Source organism: Tenebrio molitor, chromosome 2 (genome assembly GCF_963966145.1).
Source record: "Tenebrio molitor chromosome 2, icTenMoli1.1, whole genome shotgun sequence".
Taxonomy (NCBI): domain Eukaryota; kingdom Metazoa; phylum Arthropoda; class Insecta; order Coleoptera; family Tenebrionidae; genus Tenebrio; species Tenebrio molitor.
Genome location: NC_091047.1, coordinates 25,749,617 through 25,770,371, shown reverse-complemented (window position 1 = coordinate 25,770,371; position 20,755 = coordinate 25,749,617). Strand labels below are relative to the sequence as shown.

The 20,755-nt window shown below is 35.2% G+C and overlaps 1 protein-coding gene and 2 long non-coding RNA genes across 3 annotated transcripts; 2 read left to right on the top strand and 1 right to left on the bottom strand.

The window, feature by feature from the left end:
- Nucleotides 1-1,100: 1,100 nt before the first annotated feature.
- Nucleotides 1,101-2,294, top strand: LOC138123878 (uncharacterized). The gene is made up of 3 exons (XR_011156935.1): nt 1,101-1,568; nt 1,629-1,980; nt 2,041-2,294. It is a non-coding gene; the product is annotated as an uncharacterized lncRNA (long non-coding RNA).
- Nucleotides 2,295-8,183: 5,889 nt separating this feature from the next.
- Nucleotides 8,184-10,870, bottom strand: LOC138125000 (uncharacterized). Its single transcript, XM_069040202.1, has 4 exons — nt 10,659-10,870; nt 8,654-8,841; nt 8,418-8,599; nt 8,184-8,355 (listed from the first exon to the last, which is right to left on the bottom strand). Exons 1-4 carry the CDS (start codon nt 10,821-10,823, stop codon nt 8,255-8,257), a joined length of 636 nt encoding a protein of 211 aa, XP_068896303.1. The 5' UTR covers nt 10,824-10,870; the 3' UTR covers nt 8,184-8,254.
- Nucleotides 10,871-18,045: 7,175 nt separating this feature from the next.
- Nucleotides 18,046-18,605, top strand: LOC138125004 (uncharacterized). The gene is made up of 2 exons (XR_011157320.1): nt 18,046-18,181; nt 18,243-18,605. It is a non-coding gene; the product is annotated as an uncharacterized lncRNA (long non-coding RNA).
- Nucleotides 18,606-20,755: the final 2,150 nt, after the last annotated feature.

The window sequence follows — 20,755 nt, the reverse complement described above, 5'->3', positions numbered from 1 at the left end:
ATATTGGCATGCTATGTACTTCCCCATTATCTAATTTGCATGTGGAGCTGTGCATTCAATTCACTTAAATTAAAGTAAATACAAAAATGCAACATTAGTTAGCTCAGACAAGACCTTTTGTTGGTTATTGTTATACAGGGTTATTCACGTAAGATGACGAGCCTGACCAGGTAAAAATACAACCCAAAATGCACTTTACGAAACATTCAATGGGTCGTATGAATAAAATTAAAGCAATTGCTCAAAATATAAGTATAAAGTTAAAGCAAATGCTCGAAGTAGAAGCTGGAAGTAAAAGAATCTGCTTCGGATTGTATGAATAACCTTTTACTTTTACTTCGAAGCAAATACAGGTCATTATAAATGATTGTCCCATCGCAGTTAGCGCAAGCCTTATAAAATGAGTGAGACTAGTATCGCCGATAGGTGGCGCTCCTGACAGTAGTGGAAATCAAGTTTACTAGTTTGGCTAACGTTGCGAGACTGCGGCACATCCAAAATTTGTGTGGGTTTTCAACGCCAACTGCGATGGGACAATCATTTATAATGACCCTGTAGCTCACTTGTATGAGCAAATGCTCAAGAAAATTAAATCAAGTGGGTCTCAATGAAATCAGTTAAAACCACATTCAATCCTATTTGCCAATAATATATCAGCGGGTCGTATGAATAAAATAAGCAATTGCTCAAAGTATAAGAGTGAAAATGAATTACGAAGCCGAAGCCTCTTCATCCGGCGATTAATGAAAACAGGAGAGACCAATTTGAAGATGGGAAGCAGGCAGATAATAACGCATTACTATTTTGATCACAAGCTTTAAAAAACTTTTCGGCAGTCTTGTCGAAATCGCACCTGCCGGAAACGAAAGCCAAGAAAGCAGAAGGACTGAAACGATTAGTTAAATTGTACGAGAATCATTGTGGAAAAACAATAACAACGCAACAAATGGCAAAAAAAATCAATAACATGAAAGCAAGACTAAAAAAGAAAACGGACATGAAGAAAACTGGTAAGAAACGGAATAAATTATGCGAATGGGAAAAAAATTTGTATAATCTAATGGATGCTGATAGTAATCCTACTCTTAATAAAATTCCAGGTATGTAATAGTATATTAAGTATAAAGAACGGTAATGACAATGTACGGATCGAAGACAATTGTTTGGAGGAGGAGCTTGCGACGACTCCAATATTGTCTGAGATCCGTACATTGTCATTAACGTTCGTCATGCTTATGAGATTTTTTGCGCGATTGAATATTTATTACAAAACATTCCTAACTACGTAGAATGCAATGCGATACGACGCCCTTCACATCGTGTTGCCACAATGTCGATTTTTGTATCGCGTTTCTAAGGCAATCTGCAAACAACTACCGCCATTGCAGTTTTTGTGCGCAAATATCGCCAGTTGTGTTGAAAAACAAGCAGTAAAATGAGTGATATTAGTGATTTCGAAAACGAAGTGGATATTGTAGAAGAAACTTTGAATGTGGGGTGCGTCACAAATAAAGAATTTTTGAAACTAACGACCTCAACGTGTAATTATGAAGACAAGGAAAATTTGGGTATGAAAATTTTGATAATACTAATGTCGCGGCAAGTTCGCTAATATTATTTCATTACAGCGGCAAGGAATGCCGACCACAAGAGCCGTGTGAGTTTCCAGAAAGTGCTAACATCTTGTCTTCAACTTCTGTCTACATAAATCAAGAATTTTCGAAACCAGCGAACTCAATATGAAATCAAGAAGAAAAGAAAAATCCGGCGTATGAACATTTTGACAATTCTAATGTCGCGGCAAGTCTGTTACTAAAATTGTTTCATTGCAGCGGCAAGGTAGGCCGACTACAAGAGCCGTGTGTGTTTCCAGAAAGTGCTAACATCTTGTCTTCAACTTCTGTCTACATCAATGAAGAATTATTTTCGAAACCAACAACCTCAATGTGTACCTAATCAAGAAGACAAGGAAAATGCGGGGTATGAAAATTTTGCCAATGCCAATGTCGCGGCAAGTTTGCTAATGCTATTTCATTGCAGCGCCAAGGAAAGCCGACTACAAGAGCTTTATGAGTTTCCAGAAAGTGCCCCCACATCTTGTCTTCAACTTCTGTCTACATAAAAATTATTATAATAATCGATTAATTTTGAATAAACTTTACTTACCGTTCTAGAACACCAAAAATTACTTACCATCGAGTTTATCGTTAGCAACGAGTAAACAGAGCTTACCATCTTGGAAACAGACGTGGTAAACAACCAAATAGAGTACAATCGCGCAAAAATAAATGTAGTAGAAAGGTACATTTTTTATTTAAAAAAAAATAGGGGCTCTTGTTGTGGAACAACAAAAAGTGAGAAATGAAACAGACCAATCTGACGCCGTCATACATGCTATTTCTGATATGGCTGCAGTATCCCCAGAAATTACCAGTGGTCAGGGGAAAAATGCTTTGCTGAAAATAAAAAAGTTAAAAACAAGATAGGCCCAAAAATTTGAAACTGAGGAATCTCCACCCCTGAGTTACAACGTTTAGTTTTGATTGAACAGTTAAAAACTACACGAATTCCACGCAGCTATTACTTAGACAAACCTAAGAGAAGTGGAACAATCATTGAAGAAGATACTTTACAATTAGACTGAAATTTTAATTGTTGTGGTTAAATTTGTTATAGAAATAGAAATTTTTCATATAAGTAACTTTTTATTTAATTACAATTCTTGAACGTAAATAATATGTGCAATGTTGTTTCGTCTAATCTGTCCTCTTTGAAAGAGATTTCCATCAATTTCTTCTGGTTCATTATCATCAATATTATTTTCGTCTTCACCTTCAAAGTCTGCGTCCATAAAATTTTTTGCAGCATTATGTAAAAAAGAAATGTGAAAAAGAAAAAGAAAGAACTCGTCCTAAAATATAAGAAAATGTACTGGTTGATAGGTAGAAGTTCCCAGTTGTCTATATATAACAAAGTCTTGTTATATAATCAGATGCTAAAGCCGTCCTGGCTGTATGGTATTCAGCTCTGGGGCTGTACTAGTCAACGTTATATAAAAATAATACAGACTTTCCAGAACAAAGTGCTCCGTAACATTGTCGATGCACCGAGATATGCGAGAAACAGCGATATTCATCGGGACCTAAACATCCCGTATGTTGCCGATGAAATAAAACGCTCAGCCCAAAAACACCAACAAAGAGTGAGAGACCATGTCAACCCAGAGGTCACACAACTACTGGTAAAGGACGGTTCAACCCGACGATTGAAAAGAAAAAGACCTAGTGACCTAGTGCAATGAGTGATAAGTGATAACACCAGCAATAGTTAATAACACAATCTTTTTGACACCATTGGGTGAATATTAGTTTTAATTTTTTTTTTTTTTTTTTGTCTATCTAAAAGTAAATTAATGGTTGGTCCAAGTGACCAGTTTTAATAAAATTAAATTTAAAAAAAAAAAAAAAAATTATGTAAAACAAAGCAGAAAGCAACACGTAATGATTCCTGGAATTTTTTCTATAGGTACTGTTACGATTTAAATTTCGCGGTAAATCGTAAAGGCGAGAACGTTCTAGAACATTCCAGAACGGGCTCTCAGACCCCGACTTCCGGTACCGGCCGCGTAAATTCGGCGAGAGGAGGGGAAAATATATAAAGGTGGAACCGACGCCATGAGAGAGGTTCTCGACTAGTTGAGGTCAGAGGTTACGACCGATCCGGGTGTGAGTGTTGTGTTCAAAGGGGGAAATTAGGGGGTGTTTTAGTGTGCAACAGGTGCTGGCGAACCCGTGGAGGAAGACCGATTCGGCTGGGAAGTCGTCCTAGAAGAATTCCAACCGAAACGTCGCGGCGGATAAAGGCTTCCTTCACGAGGGTCATCGACCCTACGCTTCAGCGGATAATTTCACCACCCTGTTGGGCCGACGTCATCCCCCAGGACCCCTCCGGAGAGCAGGACCTCACACCGGACTGTCCCTGGCCGAGGAACCCGAGTCCAGGAGCAACTCATATCTGGCAAGATCCTTCAGCGTCTTTCTTTTACTGTCCGCCATCTTGGCACATTTCTTTTACGTTGATTTACGTTATCAGACCTGGAGTGACCTCGCCAGAAACGACGCGCTCGCTGGCTCTCGGAAGTTTTTTTTTTATTTTATCACATTACTTTATCGTTCTCCATCCTTTTTTTTACACCGGGGCTAAACCTGTTTAATTCACGCTTATCCCTGGGAAGTGTCGAGGGGAGGAAGGACCCCGAGGACTATCCGAGGATACGGACGGCGTGATAGACCAGCGGCGGAAGAAGGACTCGGAGGACCTTCCTCCAGCTCCGCTCTTCCCAGGACTCTTCCTTAGATTTCAAGCCCAGGCCCGGTGTAAGGGAAGTTTTCGTTAATTTATCATTGATTCGTCACTTGTAGTTGGATATTTAGCCTGGTAGTACCGGCACTATTTGTAAATTTAACTAGAGTTTAAGCGCCTTCAGCGTGTCATTTTGTGAACCTTCAGTTCGCCACTTTACTCGCTTTCATTTTGCAATATTGGCTAGTTTAAATTAGTTTCAAGGCTCAAATCTTTAATTTATTCATTTTTGGAAATACCACTTGGTTTGTATCCTAGTATCACTTTGCCTAGACAACCGTGTTACGCTCGCAGCGGCATTTGAGTTTGAATTAAATAGTTAGGTGTCGAATGTAAAGCTAGGTAACGAAAATTAAACACCATTATTATTACATCTGTGTTTCTGTCCAACACCTGGTATAACACCGTGTTTGTGTAGTATCATTTCTACTTCAACAGCCTCGCTCTCGAGACGTAAGTGTGTTTTGTGCCAGACCTGGAACCGATCAGTCTTGAAATCGTTATTTAAATTTCCCCCAGTGAAGTTGGGAGATTTAAGTTTTCTCTTGTTGTAGTAGTTCAGGAGAAAACAATAACGTAACAGTACCCTGCATATACATATGTATATTGAAGAATTGGAAATCTTCTTTTAACTTGTCCGAAACAACGTTCGATTATAACTCGTTCTCTTTTAAATAATCTGTTAAATGCTTGTTGTTCATCATTCGCTGGATTGCGAAAAGGGGTCATCAACCAGGGCTCTAAACCATATCCACTATCTCCCAACAAAACAGCATTATTATTTCTTCTACTGAATTGTTCACGGATTTCTCAATTTGTCCAGATTCTTGAATCGTGTACGGAACCAGGCCACCAAGCGTCAATGCTAGTAAATATTTCTTTCGCATTGCAAGTTGCCTGTACGTTTAAACTAGCAATCGCCTTTCTGTTGACATATTCATCACCATGTGTAGAAGGTTTTAAAATACGTACATGCGTACAATCTAAAGCACCAATTGCAGCTGAAAAATGGTACCGTTCCTGCCATTGTTACTTTGCTTCGTTAATAGAATCATGTAGATGGAAATTTTATCCACTCGTTGGAAATTTCCAAAATTCTTATCATGACTTCTGATATAGTTTTTGAAACTGTACTTTGATGAACCCCTACCTCTTCTCCAATTCCTACTTGAAATCCGGGATCTGCCATATATCTCAGAAAAATTCTGTTCCGCAGAAAGAGCACCACCTCGTGTTTCAACATGGTCGCTCCCAAGAAAGTACACGACCAGAGCGTGAACATTGTCGCGATCAAAACGATATAACGTTTTAAAATCAGTGTTTAATGGCTCGTGTTTTATTTTATACCTTTTAACATTTTTGGCGCGAACAAAATCTGCCATCTTTTTAAAGATTTGACGTAAAACGACGTCTTACTTGTGTTGATGATTCTCTTCTTGACTAGCATCATAAATTACAATTGAAACCAAAGAACGACAAAAACAAACATTTTTCACATGGAGCTCTCCAAATAGAGGATGATTTCAGCCTGAAAAAAAGTTAAGGCAAATGCAATAACATGCTGTTTCACTGGAACATTCGTGAAAACACCTCTTGTCAATGCGGTGCAGAAAAAGAAACCAACACATTGTGGAACAATGTCCCCTCACTAAATGCCAGCAAGGTTTCTCCGAACTTAATATACTTACTGAAAACGCCCTAAATTGCCTACAACAAATTAAAAACATATAATTTACTCTTATAAATACCATTTTTTGTCTCCATTTATAACTAATTGTCATCTCCCGATGGCTTGAAACAAGAAGTTGAAATAATTTAAAGAAGTAATTAACAATTTAAATTTGATGCCACTTTGATAAACGATTCGTCCGAAACCATTGCCCAAAATTTGATAGAAGATTCGGATCTTGAAGAGGGAATTGAAGGAAACCACAATAGTTATTTATGTATTAAGGGCGTAATGAAGGCGTTTGTGGGCCGCAGCGTAACATAACACGCTAAGGGCCACAAACGCTAATTATTAGATATGCCCGTGGTCCATACAAAATTTTATGTCCCATCGAAGTTTTGAATTTTATAATAATTTAGGTATATTCAATTTTAAAATAACGACACAAAAATCAAGAATGTGGAATAAGTCAGTTATTGTTATTACCGTAGTAACGGCATAAACAAGGGTAGCCATTGTTAATTTAGTGCGTGTTCAGTTTTTGTAGTGAAATATTTAATCGAAAAACCCTAGAAAAATGGAAATAACAGAGGTATTTTTTGTTGACGACGAAGAAGTGGTCGTTTCAGAAGAAATAGTTCAAGCAGCCAAAATAGCTACCGAAAGTCTTCTTCGATCCAAATCGCGGGAGAAGTATGAAAAAGAATACAGAAACTTTATGGACTGGTCTCACACTAAGAAAATCACAGGCAAGTGTTCCGAAGATGTTCTCCTTGCCTATTTTTTGGAAAAATCAGAAAAATATTCTGCAGCTTCTCAGTGGACAGCTTCTAGCGGGCGGTAATAGTTATTTGGATCACAAGTCCAGAAAATGATATTTTGCGAATGTGTGTGATATTGCGTTGCCGAGGCGGCTTAGCCGAGGCGAAGCAATACGAGTACTCGCAAAACATTTTCTGGACGTGTAATCCACAAAATTTTTCATGCCGACAAATTTAAATCATTTTTAAAAAGTAAAAAATTTGTTTCATAGTCGGCCATAAGTAGGCAAAAATCTCCCGAGCGGACATAAAGAAATGTACATGGTGATCCAAGTTTTACCGCCCGAGCAAAAACACAGACTTCTAATCGATTTAAAATTTTCAAAAAATTCAAGAATGTATGACGCTGTATGCGCTAGGTACTACTGTATGCGCTGTATGCGCTTTACGTGCGCTAGGTAGAGTAAGGCCGGCCTAAGATATGACATTTGGTGGGGGAAATCTGCGAGGACAAAATATTCCTGTGGCGTGGCAAAACAATCAAAACCGGTCACAGCAGAGAATAGCGGTCACAGTAACAATCAGCTGATTTTTAATCTGTTGAGCACCTCTATTTTACGAAAGATGGACTCGTCCGACTGTTTTCCGTCTACGCACACCCCTACCAAGTGTCATATTTCAGGCCGGCCTTACTCTACTAATTTTTCTACGTGAATTTAGTGATTTTTATGTCAACCAATCTCTCGCTGGACAAACTATAGCTAGTGCGCGTAAAATTTTAAATATATCCTTCAAGCAGAAACATTTTTGCCCTGAAATTATGCTCTAATTTATTGTATTCTAGTGCATTTTGTAGTGTTGGGTTAACTTAATACAATTTAAAATCCCCCAATCTCTCGCTAGACGAAGTAGGTATACCAATTAATTCAAGATAGGCTTATTATACTCGTAATTCTTTATTTGAAACTTTCAATTTTGGTGGTGAAATGAATGTCCATATAAAAAAAACCGAACATAAGGTAACTAATAGTATACAGTGAGCGGCAAAAGTATGAAATAAATTCCCTAAAAATTAAACAAAATTGTTTTCAAAAAAATATTTGGACAGGTCAATTTTAGTTTATAAAAATACATATTTTAATACCAAACAAAATTCCAAGCTGTCATTTGTTTTCGAGTGATCATGTCATCGATATTTTTTTTTATTAATTCTGATAGTATAAAAATTTTCTTATCTTACATAAGGAAATTTTGAGAAAAAATAATAAAGTTGGAAAAAATAATTTTTTAAGTATATAATACTATTACATATTTGATTTAAAAACACCACAAAAAGTTACTACTTAGTATTTAGTTGCACCTCTTAATTTCAAAATAAAAGAAGAACGAAATAAACCGACAATATATTAGTCTTTATTTTTAATAAGTGTAGCGAGATGTGATCGAGCATTGTTTACAGTTTTTAAGGATTAACAATAGAAATATCTGCACAGGAACGGAAAGTTTCTTGAGATCCACATCCCATTTTTTGTGTACCATCGTTGCATATACCCCACGAATTACCTACAGAAAATTAAACGACTATTAAATTAAATTATCCAAAACAAAAATAGAATCAATCGTACCGCTCTTGTAGTGCCATCTCAAAACGCAGCGTTCACATGTAACACCAGCTGGCAACTGAATATTGTTGCTAATAATGTAGTCGTCAGATTTGACATTGTAAGCTGATGACCCATCTGAAAGTTTCAAGTCGACGAAACAGTCTTCCGTTTCGGGCTTAGATGGATCGCTGAGAATGCACAAACTGCAAAGAAATTTGTGATGACATATTCAAAGAAATTAGTTTTTTGGGACCAACCTGTAGGTGAAGGTACCAAGATGGTTTGCAGTTAGTGTAATGGAAGTTGTGACAGCAGTTCCCGCAGCATAAGTTCTTGCTACAACTCCGTTTCCGAATTTGCCTGTGTTTTCGTTGTTTCTAGGAACGGGACTAGCCCAGTTGTCGCCACAAACTCCACAGTTTCCACCATTTTGACCGTATTGCACCTATAAAACAAAAATCATAAAATCAATTATTAGGTACGATTTTTTATCTCACAAATTGATGGTTTAATAATTATCTGCAATAAATATTTTCGCTTTAAAAAACTTGCAATAAATTCTTCTGATAATATAACTGACACAATAAATTTGACAAATTTTAAGATCATATCCAGAAGACTGTTTAGTCCTGATTACAAGAATATAAAAAAGTCAGAGGATTAACTCAAACTTTAAACCAATCACTGAATGACAGATTAATTGCAGATTAATATTTTATATCTGTCAAATGAGATCTACACGAGAAGTGCTTATTAAGATTTTTTATTCTTCGATTCGCGAGATATATTATGTAAATAAAAAAAGATTTGTTGTTAAAACCGTGAAAATTAAATTATAAGAAGCATTGCCTAGTTGTAATTTATTTCAAAAATAATAATTTTGATAAATGTCGCAACTTGTCAATAAAAAATTTTAATTTTTTAGTGACAAGTTGTGACATTTATCAAAATCCGTTCACAGAGGAGAAAATTCGCAAATTCTGACAGTGTCGAACAAAAATAATATATCAAAATATAAGTTGCAGAAGGCATCTATTCAAGCACGAATTTGAAATTCTGAAACGAGCCGCCTAGCGGCGAGTTGAGGAACAAATGAGTGCTTGAAGGACCTTCTGCAACGAATCTTTTATACTATTTTTTTATTTTGCCGCTTTATACCATTTTATAAATAAAAAAATTAAAATTTTAAATGTAGAGAATTTTGCGGTGGTTGGTGACATTTTTTATGTGGCGTAATTTTAGCCGGCTGTGAAAAAAATTAATTTAAAACGTCAGATTTTTTTTTATTTTCGCATTTGATGTTTGAAAATGAATGCTGAAGAAAGTTTATCGCTAACGCCGCCGCAAATTAGGCAAATTGCACAAAAGACGTTAGAAAATTTACTGCCGGAGAAGTCCAAATCCCAGAATGAAAATTAAACGTTTTGTTCATTGTTATTTATTAATTTGCTTTGTTCTCCGCGAGATTTATTTTTTGACGTCTGTCAGTTGACACTTCACGCTACCAACATCAGTACAGGAAATTTTACTACTCTATTCTAACACGCCAACGACCTATAAAAGCAATCAAATGATGACATTTGGGTGCTAGAATAGACTTATTCTAAACGCAAAATAGAAAAATACATTTTTTAAAATTTTGGTGTAGACATGAACTTTTATAATTGGCAACACAAACAAATATTAAAAAAAAAAAATAGAATAGTCATACCAGAACGCCCCCGCAAAAATAGCCATTATCGTCATAATCTGCTAGTGCTTCTGGGTAGAACCTCCACAATGAAGCGCGATTTGGCGGTTCCAACATCATACCATGACCAACAACTCTTTCAAAATATGCAAGAGCTAGCACAACCAACACAAATTTCATAGCCATTTCTGCGGAGTATGGAATTCTTCTATTACAATTGAGGATATAACTACGTGAAATGTAATTTGGCAGTGATTTTTTTCCGCTTTATATACTAATATCCACAGTTACGATAAGATAGAAGAATTTAAATAATTCAAGAGGTTCATTGCTAGATTGTTTGGATCACAGAAGCCGCCAGTTGAGTGGTTACTTGTAATTTGCGATATTCTTTCGATATGATTTTTTACAAGGTATTGTGTATTGTGCATCTCTAGTGCAACAACCTAATACTATTTGCAATTGATTTTAATAGTCCAGAAACCAAAAAGATCAAAGGCAATATTGCAAGCTTATCTCATTTTCTGAGAATCTGTATTTCCCGAAATTTTAAAAAAATTCAAATTTCATACCACTACACCTCCACAAAAGAATTCGTTGTCGTTATAGTTCGCTGGTTGTTGCCAATCAAATCGCCACAGAGACCCTCTGTTTGGGGGCTCCAGCATCATCCCATGACCTGAAGCTTCTTCAAGATAGGCGAGGACCACCAAAAGGAGAATGCTTTTCACCGCCATTCTGGTTTCGATTCTACTGTTTTTGCAGAACTGATGCACTATTTTCTCAAAGGGAGACTTCTAATTTATACCACCTTTAGGGACATTAAAACTGATAAGATAGATACGAATTATACTGGTGGTTTATTTAGTGTACTTGTGGATTAGTGGACAATTTAGAAATTGCTGGTAATTTAATTAGATCAAAGCAGCCGCTTGGAGCTCCGATGTTTCAACAGAAAATATGATCTGACGAAATGAACTGAATCAAAAAATTATTCACTTGTTGTTTATTGTTCAATATAAATTTCTGATTTGAAATGATTTTGTAATTCTTTTTCTAGAACATTTTATTACCTATTAAGATTCTTTCAAACTGTTTTAAATTCAGTAAGATGGATGCAATAACTTCAGAAACAATCACAGAGATCCTAAATGCTAAACAATATTTTTAAAGGAAAAGCAGTTACTACATCTTTAACACAATCTGTTTTTAGTCTTCTTATACCGAGTGACTATCAATGATTGAAAATTATTTTATTATGTTGGTAACACATTTGAAATCTTTAGTTGGCAACATCGTTGGCATGACACACGCAATTTTCAAAATTGAAACAAACGTCAAGAAAATCTATTTTTTTTCCAACGCCAATCTATAGTCCAATTTTTACCCTTTTGAGGTGACGTCACGATTTTCTTCCTCGCTTTCTCTTTATTGAAACGACAGAAACAGAAAAAAAACAAAAAAAAAGGCACGTTTATTTATTGATGGTCACTTTGAGGTTACTTTATGCTCCTGTCAATTTGACAATTTTTAATTACTTTCACTTATTACATTGATTACAAACATAACCTTTCGAAGCAATTGTCAACAAATTTGAAACATTATATAGTCGTTTTCAATGACATCCGTGCTGTCAGTATGACAGTATGTTGGCATCACTTGCTGTTTCAGTTTAGTAATTTTGAATTTCCTAATTTGGCAATTTACCTTGACGCGGCAAATTGATAAATTCAAATTATTATTTATCATTTTCGATAAAAAATGTAGTCTGATTCGGATTCCGAGGATGACTTCGTTTAACCATGTTTTACACTATGTTGAAGATTGAGTTTTATCGTTTGTTGTTGACGTTTCACGAAATATAAATTTTCTTTTATCATAACCTCAATTTCTTGTTTGACATTTTTTTAACTAGGATTTTCTTATACTCTGAATACTGGTTATGAGTTTGTGTGTACAATCTGCACCAACATATTAAAAATGACACTGACAGCACGGATGTCGTTGAAAACGACTATAGTTATTTATGATCAATTCAAATTTGTTTCTGATCCTAGCTCAAACATACGTGAAGTTACTAGATAATGACGTCATCGCAAAAGGGTAAACATTGGACTATACTTCGTGATTTAACCTAACCTAAATAGAAATTATTGACAGATGATGCACGAGAAGATTTGCACTACCAACTGCATCAGTGTTGCCAATTCACTATTTTGCTTCAATCATTTATAGTCACTCGGTATTTCTTATATTCTTATTATCTTAATATTTCTTCTTATTTGTATGTTTATTGAAAAACAACAAGAAAATATCACATTATTTACTCAATAATCTTTATTAATACAACTAAATTCTCGAGTAATTATTTGTCTAACTTAAATCTCGAAACTGTTTACTCTCGTGTCAAAAATAAATTACTCCCTAGGATTTAGGGATATTCGTTACTATTTAGTTTGCCATAAATTTGGTTAGGTTGGAGGCTAGGTGGTTTCTGGTGACAAACAAAAGATAACCGAAAAATGTAAGACAGCAAAATAATTGTAACAGTTGCAAATGACTAATTTCTCATTTCACAATCAATTTTGGTTACTGGCGGCATATTTATTTGGATTTAATCTCTCAATTCAAAGTAACCAACCTTAGGCATTCAAAATAACTTTTGAAAATTCTAGTTACACACAACATGAAAAACGTTATTTACCTAAAAGTTCGAATTCTAGGGAGCAATTTATTTTTGACACGAGAGTACATTCTTTGTTATTGTTTGTTTTATTGTAACCACGTTTACATTATTACATTTTATTTTACATTACAAACCAATTATTTGTTCATTATGTATTGGGTGTTGATTTAAAAGTACCTTCAAAGTTGACGTTTAAAGTCGGCCTTAAGGCGGCCTTACACCAAGGCAACAATTGGCAACATGTTGCCTGCAACATTTTTTAGTAATGACCGGCAACATTACTAAAAAATGTTGCAGGCAACATGTTGCCAATTGTTGCCTTGGTGTAAGACCGACTTTACACCAAGGCAACAATTGGCAACATGTCGCCTGCAACATTTTTTAGTAATGTTGCCGGTCATCACTAAAAAATGTTGCCGGCATATTGCCAATTGTTGCCTTGGTGTAAGGCCGCCTTAAGAGTCGATTGTGAACGCACACACCACTCGTCAGTCTGCATATGAAAAAAGATTTAAAGAACTGATGCGTGATCTATCGGGTGTTTTTTTAAATTTTACCGCAAAGTAGGCATTGAAGAGTCGATTGTGAACGCACTACTCGTCAGTCTGCAGAGTAAAAACATGAACAACACAAAAGGTGAGGTTAGCTGATCCGTAATCTGTAATCCGTGGTGCGTTCACAATCGACTCTTTAACGCCTACTTTGAGGTGAAATTTAAAAAAACACACAATATAAACCGTGGTGCGTTCACAATTGACTCTTCAACGCTTATTTTGCGGATAAATTTAAATGAACACCCCATATAAATAAATGTACCTTGCATCCTTGCATACACCATTCAAAGTTCAGATTAACCGCAGGTGTCAATTTTCTAGAATGTAAAAATGATTTTCTGATAAAATTCACAAAAGCAATGTAAAGTAATTTGTGTTGTTTATTAAAAATAATTTTTATTGTTTTTTTTTTTACAATTATATCTAATCAATGTACTTCAAGACGTCTTTGACCACACTTTTAACAATTGGTAGACACAAAGACACAAGAGTGAATTTAAAAGAACATTATATTGACGACAATGTTGAAATATAAAACAAAAATTGAAATAATTTGTTAAATTTAGTCATAACTGAAAGAAATAATAATACAATTTTATGTTGGTACTTCATTGGAAAGGCAACAATCAAAATATTTTAGTATTCAGAATAAATTTAAATTAGGCTACTATTTAATTTGAATTTGCAACATCTGTAGGAATATTACACTTATGATAATAATTGTTAGATCTTACATTCTTCGTTTCCTTGATAATTGCATTAAATTTAAAAAATAACTCGAGCATAAGTATAACAAATTAAATTGACTTATTGACTAGAGAGTTGTTACAGTTATATCTCATACGGAGACTACAAACAAATACTCTTGTGAGACATCAAAGTAATTAGCTCGTACACGTGATCAGCACAACATAAATGTTGCGTACTTAGATAAGTGAAATTTTGGCCACACCTTAAAATTCTTGAAATTAGAGGATCAGATATGTTGCCATCAATAATTATTATCTTAAATTGCTAAATACAATTAAGAGTAACTTGTTAAGACACTCTACGGCCTTTATGATGTAAATTTTTCAAATTGATGTTTTGTTTTTTATCAAGATGTGGCAAATAATACGGAAATACTTCAAAAAATTATCTTCTTTTAAATGATCTTGTGTCTTATTCAGTTAATTCATTTGATAGACTTAAAATTTCCTTCCATTAGTCACGTACTGATTACTTATTTTATATTAACAAGATAATGAGCACCCCCACACATAGGAGTTTTGGTACATTTTATATACAGGGCCGCTAGAAAGTATGGATATAACTAAATATTTTCAGAGCGGTTTAGCAGAGCTTGTTGAAATTTGGCACACAGTTCTATTTTCTAACGTCATTTATTTTAAAGACACAAGGCTAACTTGATTTTTTTTAAATGGCACGGGGGGTCAAATTTAATATTTTTGAAAAGAGTATTTTTTTGTGAATTCATATAACATTTCTTTCCTAAAATTACTTCCCGAATACGATTTTAAAGTTTTTTACACTTATTGTAAATCACCCTGTATACTTTCATAATAATGGTTAAATAAAAGTATTTTAAGACTTTTTACCATACGTAAGGACCTAAAAGGTTTTAGTCACTTTTGGGGAACTTTTCGGTCTTTAAAAAATGCCAGTCACTTGTTATCAGTCAACGTAATTAATTAGAAACTGATTAAATAATCTGCAATCGTATATTTTAAAAGAGATGATATTTATACGGTTCGTGGAAACACTTATGATTAAGTTAAGATATATTTAATAGAATAATGATTAGAAATTCAAGTAGCAAGACCGAAATGTGTTTTAAAATATCTAACTAGAGATTAATCTCTTTTACCACCTGGCAAGGTTTTTGCTACTAGTTGTCTGCAATCTTAATATTATCTTTAACATATTTTTTTTTATTTATTAAATTTAATATCCATAACAAAAAGAAAATTCGTTTTGTTCTTTTCTTTTTAGTATCTCGGAAGAATTCAGAAACTCATATGTACGAGGGTCATCCAGAAAGTAAGGTTACAACATTTATGTAGGATCGAGAAATGCTTGTATTCAATTGAAATTGACAGAATACTTCACAAATATATTAAACTATTTTTCAACGTAATCGCCGTCAAGAGCGAGACATTCCTGCGGTCGGGGCACCAGCCTTTGTATGCCAGTGCCATAGACCTCCACTGCCAGCTCTTTCAGCCAGTTCCATGACCTCCTGATTGTTGGAAAAACGTTTTCCACCCAAAAATTCCTTTAGTTTAGTGAAAAAGTGAAAGCGCCAAGTCGGGTGACAATATCCCATCCAAATGATGTCAGCAGCTCCTGTGAAACTGGCGCGGTATGGGGCCTGGCGTTGTCATGCAGAAGGTTGACTCCCCGGGTCAGCATTCCCCTTCTGCGGTTCTGAATGGCTCTTCTGAGTTTTTTTAAGGTATTGCAGTAAGCCTCTGCATTAATGGTAGTCCCTTTAGGCATAAAATCCACCAAAAAGAACCCCTTACGGTCCCAAAAAGAGATGCCATGACTTTTCCGGCTGAATGGTTCGTCTTGAACATTCTGGTGGCTGGGAAAATTGAATGACGCCACTAAAGTGATTGTCTTTTGGATTCTGGGGTGTAGTGACACACCGACGTCTCATTCCCTGGCACGATAGAATCCAGAAAAGCTTCTCCTTCCTGTGCAAAACGGAGGTGGCGGAGCGCGCGACGACCTCTCCATCGGAAAAATTTATTGTGACTGAACGAAATGACCGACAAACACGCAGGACCAAACAAACTGACAGCTAGGAGAATCTACGACATTTGAGCGCGCGACAAATGAGCGCGCGACAAAAGAGAGCCGCAATATGAGCGCAGCGACAAAAGAGCGCCACGACAAAAGAGCGCCGCGACAAAAGAGCGCCGCGACAAAATAGCGTGAGACAAATAAACACTGTGACAAGACAGGATTTTGAAAAAGCAGCAGTCAATGTATTTACGGAGGAGGTTGCTTTTTCCATTTTTCGCAGGCAATTTATCGGTATGTCCAATCTGCAGGACTCCAAGCATCTTATGCTGCAAATCCTGAATTTGCACTCATGTTGCGCCACCTGCCAGCATTGGCATTTGTGCCAATACAAAATGTACAGGATTATTTGGTAATTGTTCACTTTAACTACTTCTGGAATTTTCGCGTTTTTTCTGGCTAGACAGCCTCAGGGCGTCCTCCTAGATCGTGTCCCACCATTCAAACCTTGTGCAAATGCCTTTTTTTCTCTCTTGTTGTGTTTCAAGGTCGCGTCAAGGTCGCGCCAAGTCTTAGTATAACTAAAGGGTAAGGAAAATTTTCATTCAATATGGAAATTAATTATTGCCTTAAGAAAGGCAAAGGCAAAGGCAACCTGTATTTACCTTCTTTTGTGGTTACGCTCTTTTGTCGCCGCGCTCTTATGTCGTCGCGCTCTTATGTCGCCGCGCTTTCATGTCGCCGCGCTCTTATGTCGCCGCGCTCTTATGTAGCACGCTCTTTTGTCGTGCGCTCTTTTTGCGGCGCGCTTTTGTCGCGATACCCAGCTAGGATCCCCCCTACATAGCAGGTGCGCCAACTTCGAAAAGAAAAATTTCCCCCGGCCTCAGAAGCCCTTATAACCTTATTTTCTGGATGACCCTCGTATATTGTGATTTGTCTTGTAATTTTTAACAAAGGTGCAACAAAACTTAATAAATAGTTATTTATAATGAGTTAAATGGTATATTAAGTATAAAGAACGGATCGAAGACAATTGTTTGGAGGAGGGGTGCAGCGACGACGAAATATTATGGTGGAAAAAACAGTTACTTAAAACAATTCTAGAATAATGGAAAAGCTATCGGCTAAAAGAAGGAATTTAGAATCTAACAAAGCTGTTTGGTTTGACCACTTTGGTCAAACAGAACGTAAGAAAGTGGGGTATTTAAAAAAAAAAACAATGTTTGTCAAAATGGCTCTAACTTTATAAAATTAAAAATAATAATAATTATTTTCCAAAATGGTAACTCTTATGGGCGAATTTCGGAAATACTGGGTATTCCAAAAAGTATTATCAGTTACATTATACAAAAAAGGAGACAAAAGTAAATTGACAGGCATGTTAAATATCAAAGGTGAGGTTACTATTACCTTTACTAAAGACCATTTCACAACTTTAGCGAGTGAAATGACATTGATGTACGTGTACGAAATTCCCTGGCCGCCACTGTCCGTTTCGTACCGACAGCAATCATTTTCCTGTCCACTTGTAAAATTACAAGGTAAATTATTTCTCTCATTCTTTAAATTTCATTTGTATTTAAATTTTATTAGTTCTTTTCTTGCACCAAAGTTAAAGTATAGTACATTCTTTAATGAGCGTATAATGATGGCTTATTATCCAAGAAGATGAAAATTGCAACACGAGCCGTAGGCGAGTGGTGGATTCATCCGAGATAATAATTAATAGCCATTATACGCGAATTGAAGATTATACTTTCTACACGATTATACCAAGAAGAAACAATCTTGGAAAATTGAATTTAATTTGATTTTTAATATTTGACAATTGAAATTGTACTACCTCTTTTAGTGGTTGCTACACGATCCTCGACTTATTGTTTGCAAAGGCATCCGATTGATGATTTGCCATTGTAGAATGAAAATAATGGGGATGTCATTGGCCGGCAGCCGTAGATCTCAGTATTATCTATTCACTTTGATTGTGACCACAACGAAAAACATAGTAGGCGCTGTTTAGCTGTGTGCTGCATACGTTTTACCCTAAATATTTGTGTGGTGTGAACATGATGGAAAATGTCAGAATTGTCAAAACTTGACCATGGTAGTAAAGCAATGATTTTTATGTATTTATCAATATTAATAACAGAAATCAATATTTGAAGTAGGAGAAACTAAAAACGTCTGTCTGATTCTGTGATCACGTCTGTTGAAAAGTGGAGTTATATCCAGGTACAGATTATTTAACGTAAAAACTTCGAAATCACCTCATGCAATTCTCGATATTAATGAAGAACGAAGGAAATGGTCATTTGGCAGTAAGACAAAAGCGAAAAATGCCTGGTATAAAGGTAATCAGAACTTTCAATTAGCATTGATTAATACAAATATTTTCAGATAAAAACTAATCAGACAGAAAGTTCAAAAAAATGATTTACAGGGGATGAAAAGGCAGAAGATATCAAACTACAACACTTACTAGCCAAAATGTACAACAAAAAAGCACAAATAGAGTTAACTTTATTGGTGATGTTCATTTTTGTGAGTTGTTTTCCCGTTGGCTTCAATAAACGTCTCGAAACAAGTCAATATTAACCGTTTGGTCCCAACTTTGAGAAGACGACGTGGCATTTTCTTTTTTAATTGTAAAATTTTGTACCAAAACTCAATTTTATAGATATGCGCACAGTGTACGTTAAAAAACATTTGCGCAAATCGTTCTCCGTTCTGTCTTCTGTGAGCGTGACGTTTCTGTCAAAATGGCGCCTCCGAGAGTTGCCAACTGCGACTGGATTTAGTGTTATCTAAAATTCCCTATCAATAACCTAGCAACTGAAAAGTTACTACGGAGTGGTCACAATCAAAATGAATAGATTATATATTCTAACACAGGGCGTGAAATTGATATAATTCTTTAATTGAATATCAAACAAGAATGCATTCGTTCTTTAATAGTCGTGGAGAAAATTATTTTCTGTGTCAATTAATTCCACTAAAAAACACTTTCTTTTTCAGAATCTTTCATTTAATTTGTTTTAAATTCATTATCATGAAATATGTGAACTTTCCTGCGATTTACGATTGGGAAAACGCGTTCTAGCCAAGACGACCTTTTCATTCATTATTCCTTCCTTGGAGTTCTCGTATTTCGGGAGGGTCAACCTGTGTTCATTGATGTCAATTGTTAATCAAATAGCCTTTGATTTTTTCACAACATTGTGAAGTATGTCTTAGAATAACAATGACAAAAGTTAGGTTAGGACTACGTTAAAAAGTGATATTTTTGACTAAATGTATTTTATATGTAAAGGAAGTACCAGGTCATCAAAAAGGTAGAGGGGGACATGTCTATGGGTAGGTACATGTTTGGTAACATTGAATACAAAACCTTGACGAAAGTCGCACGATGTGTAATCCGTAAAATTTTAGGTTAGGTTATAGGATAATCTGCTGGGTTCAATTCCTGCACTGCTGTTACACGATAGGGATAAAAATGTAAATTCTTGTGTAAAAGTGCGTCCGAAAAAGAGTTACTTTTCGTCCGCATGGGAGTACGTAAAATTACCTTTTTCATTAAGTGTGCTTAAAAAATCATTTTTTTGTAATTCTGTTAAAATGTTTTTGAATGACCATTGGCTATTGACTAATGACTAACTGACTAGCAGTAGATAATTGCCACTTATTATTATTACTACTTAAACCGAGTTATATTTTAGCTAATCTTAATTCTGTCGAGAAACAGCTTTAACAATACAACGTCAAGTAATAATTTTAAATTCAATTGAAGTCAAGTATGTATTTATTTTTAATTAATTTTTTGATTTGTAATGATATATTACAAGATAATGTCATTTCAGTTGTCACTTATATCGTAATTTCTATCTTAAACAGAATTGTATAAAGCAATTTATATTTATGTATAAAGTGGTTTTGTTACCGCATCGTCTCAAAGGAATTTTGTACATAATGTAAATCTAATATTACCCAAAAATAGTTATTTAATAAACTAGTTTGTTAATGAAGGCTAATCGAAACTGTTTAAAGCACGAACGAGTGTAGCGAGTGAGTGCCTTTAATAGTTGAGATTATTAATCGCCCATTAACAAACGAGTTGATTATAAAAATTTTTCGTTGACCGCAAACTTTTTTTTTGTGACAAAATTTCAAATTGAAGCCAAATCAAAACCAATTTCATCTTTTTCGATAAAGATGAGACCTTCTAAAATACCTTCATCCTTTTTTGTCCTCAGGGTAGGCCATTGTTAAATTTTTCAACACTTTGTATTCACTTTTCCACGAAGAGTGTCAGAAGACGTCAACTCTTTAAACCCTTTTTAAACGATAAGATTATTAAGGTCGCATTTGTGACGCACAAGATTTTTGTTACGACTTTTGTAGTGATCTTATCTTATTATTTGTAAAGTAAACTTCAAGTAGTAGTAGTAAACATAAATCATATGAAAATAGTAGCTACGTCAGGGCTATCAATAATTTTAGTATCTTCAACAATATAAGCCACATATGACAAGAACTAAACATAAAAATAAATATAACAAAAAATGTTACAAGAATAATTCCCGGCATCTAAGACAATTAAATATTATTTATTCTTAAGCAGCACATCTTAAAATAATGTTACATCTTAGGAAGGGAAATTGTACCAGAAAGCTTTCTCAAC

Bases quoted from the DNA above. Each gene is read 5' to 3' on its own strand.
- LOC138125000 (XM_069040202.1), bottom strand. From the start codon at position 10,823: ATGGCGGTGAAAAGCATTCTCCTTTTGGTGGTCCTCGCCTATCTTGAA. The intron at 8,842-10,658 runs GTATGAAATTTG...TTTGTTTTATAG, and splicing joins TCTTTTGTGGAGGTGTAGTG to GTGCAATACGGTCAAAATGG. The intron at 8,600-8,653 runs GTTGGTCCCAAA...ATTTCTTTGCAG, and splicing joins CTTGGTACCTTCACCTACAG to TTTGTGCATTCTCAGCGATC.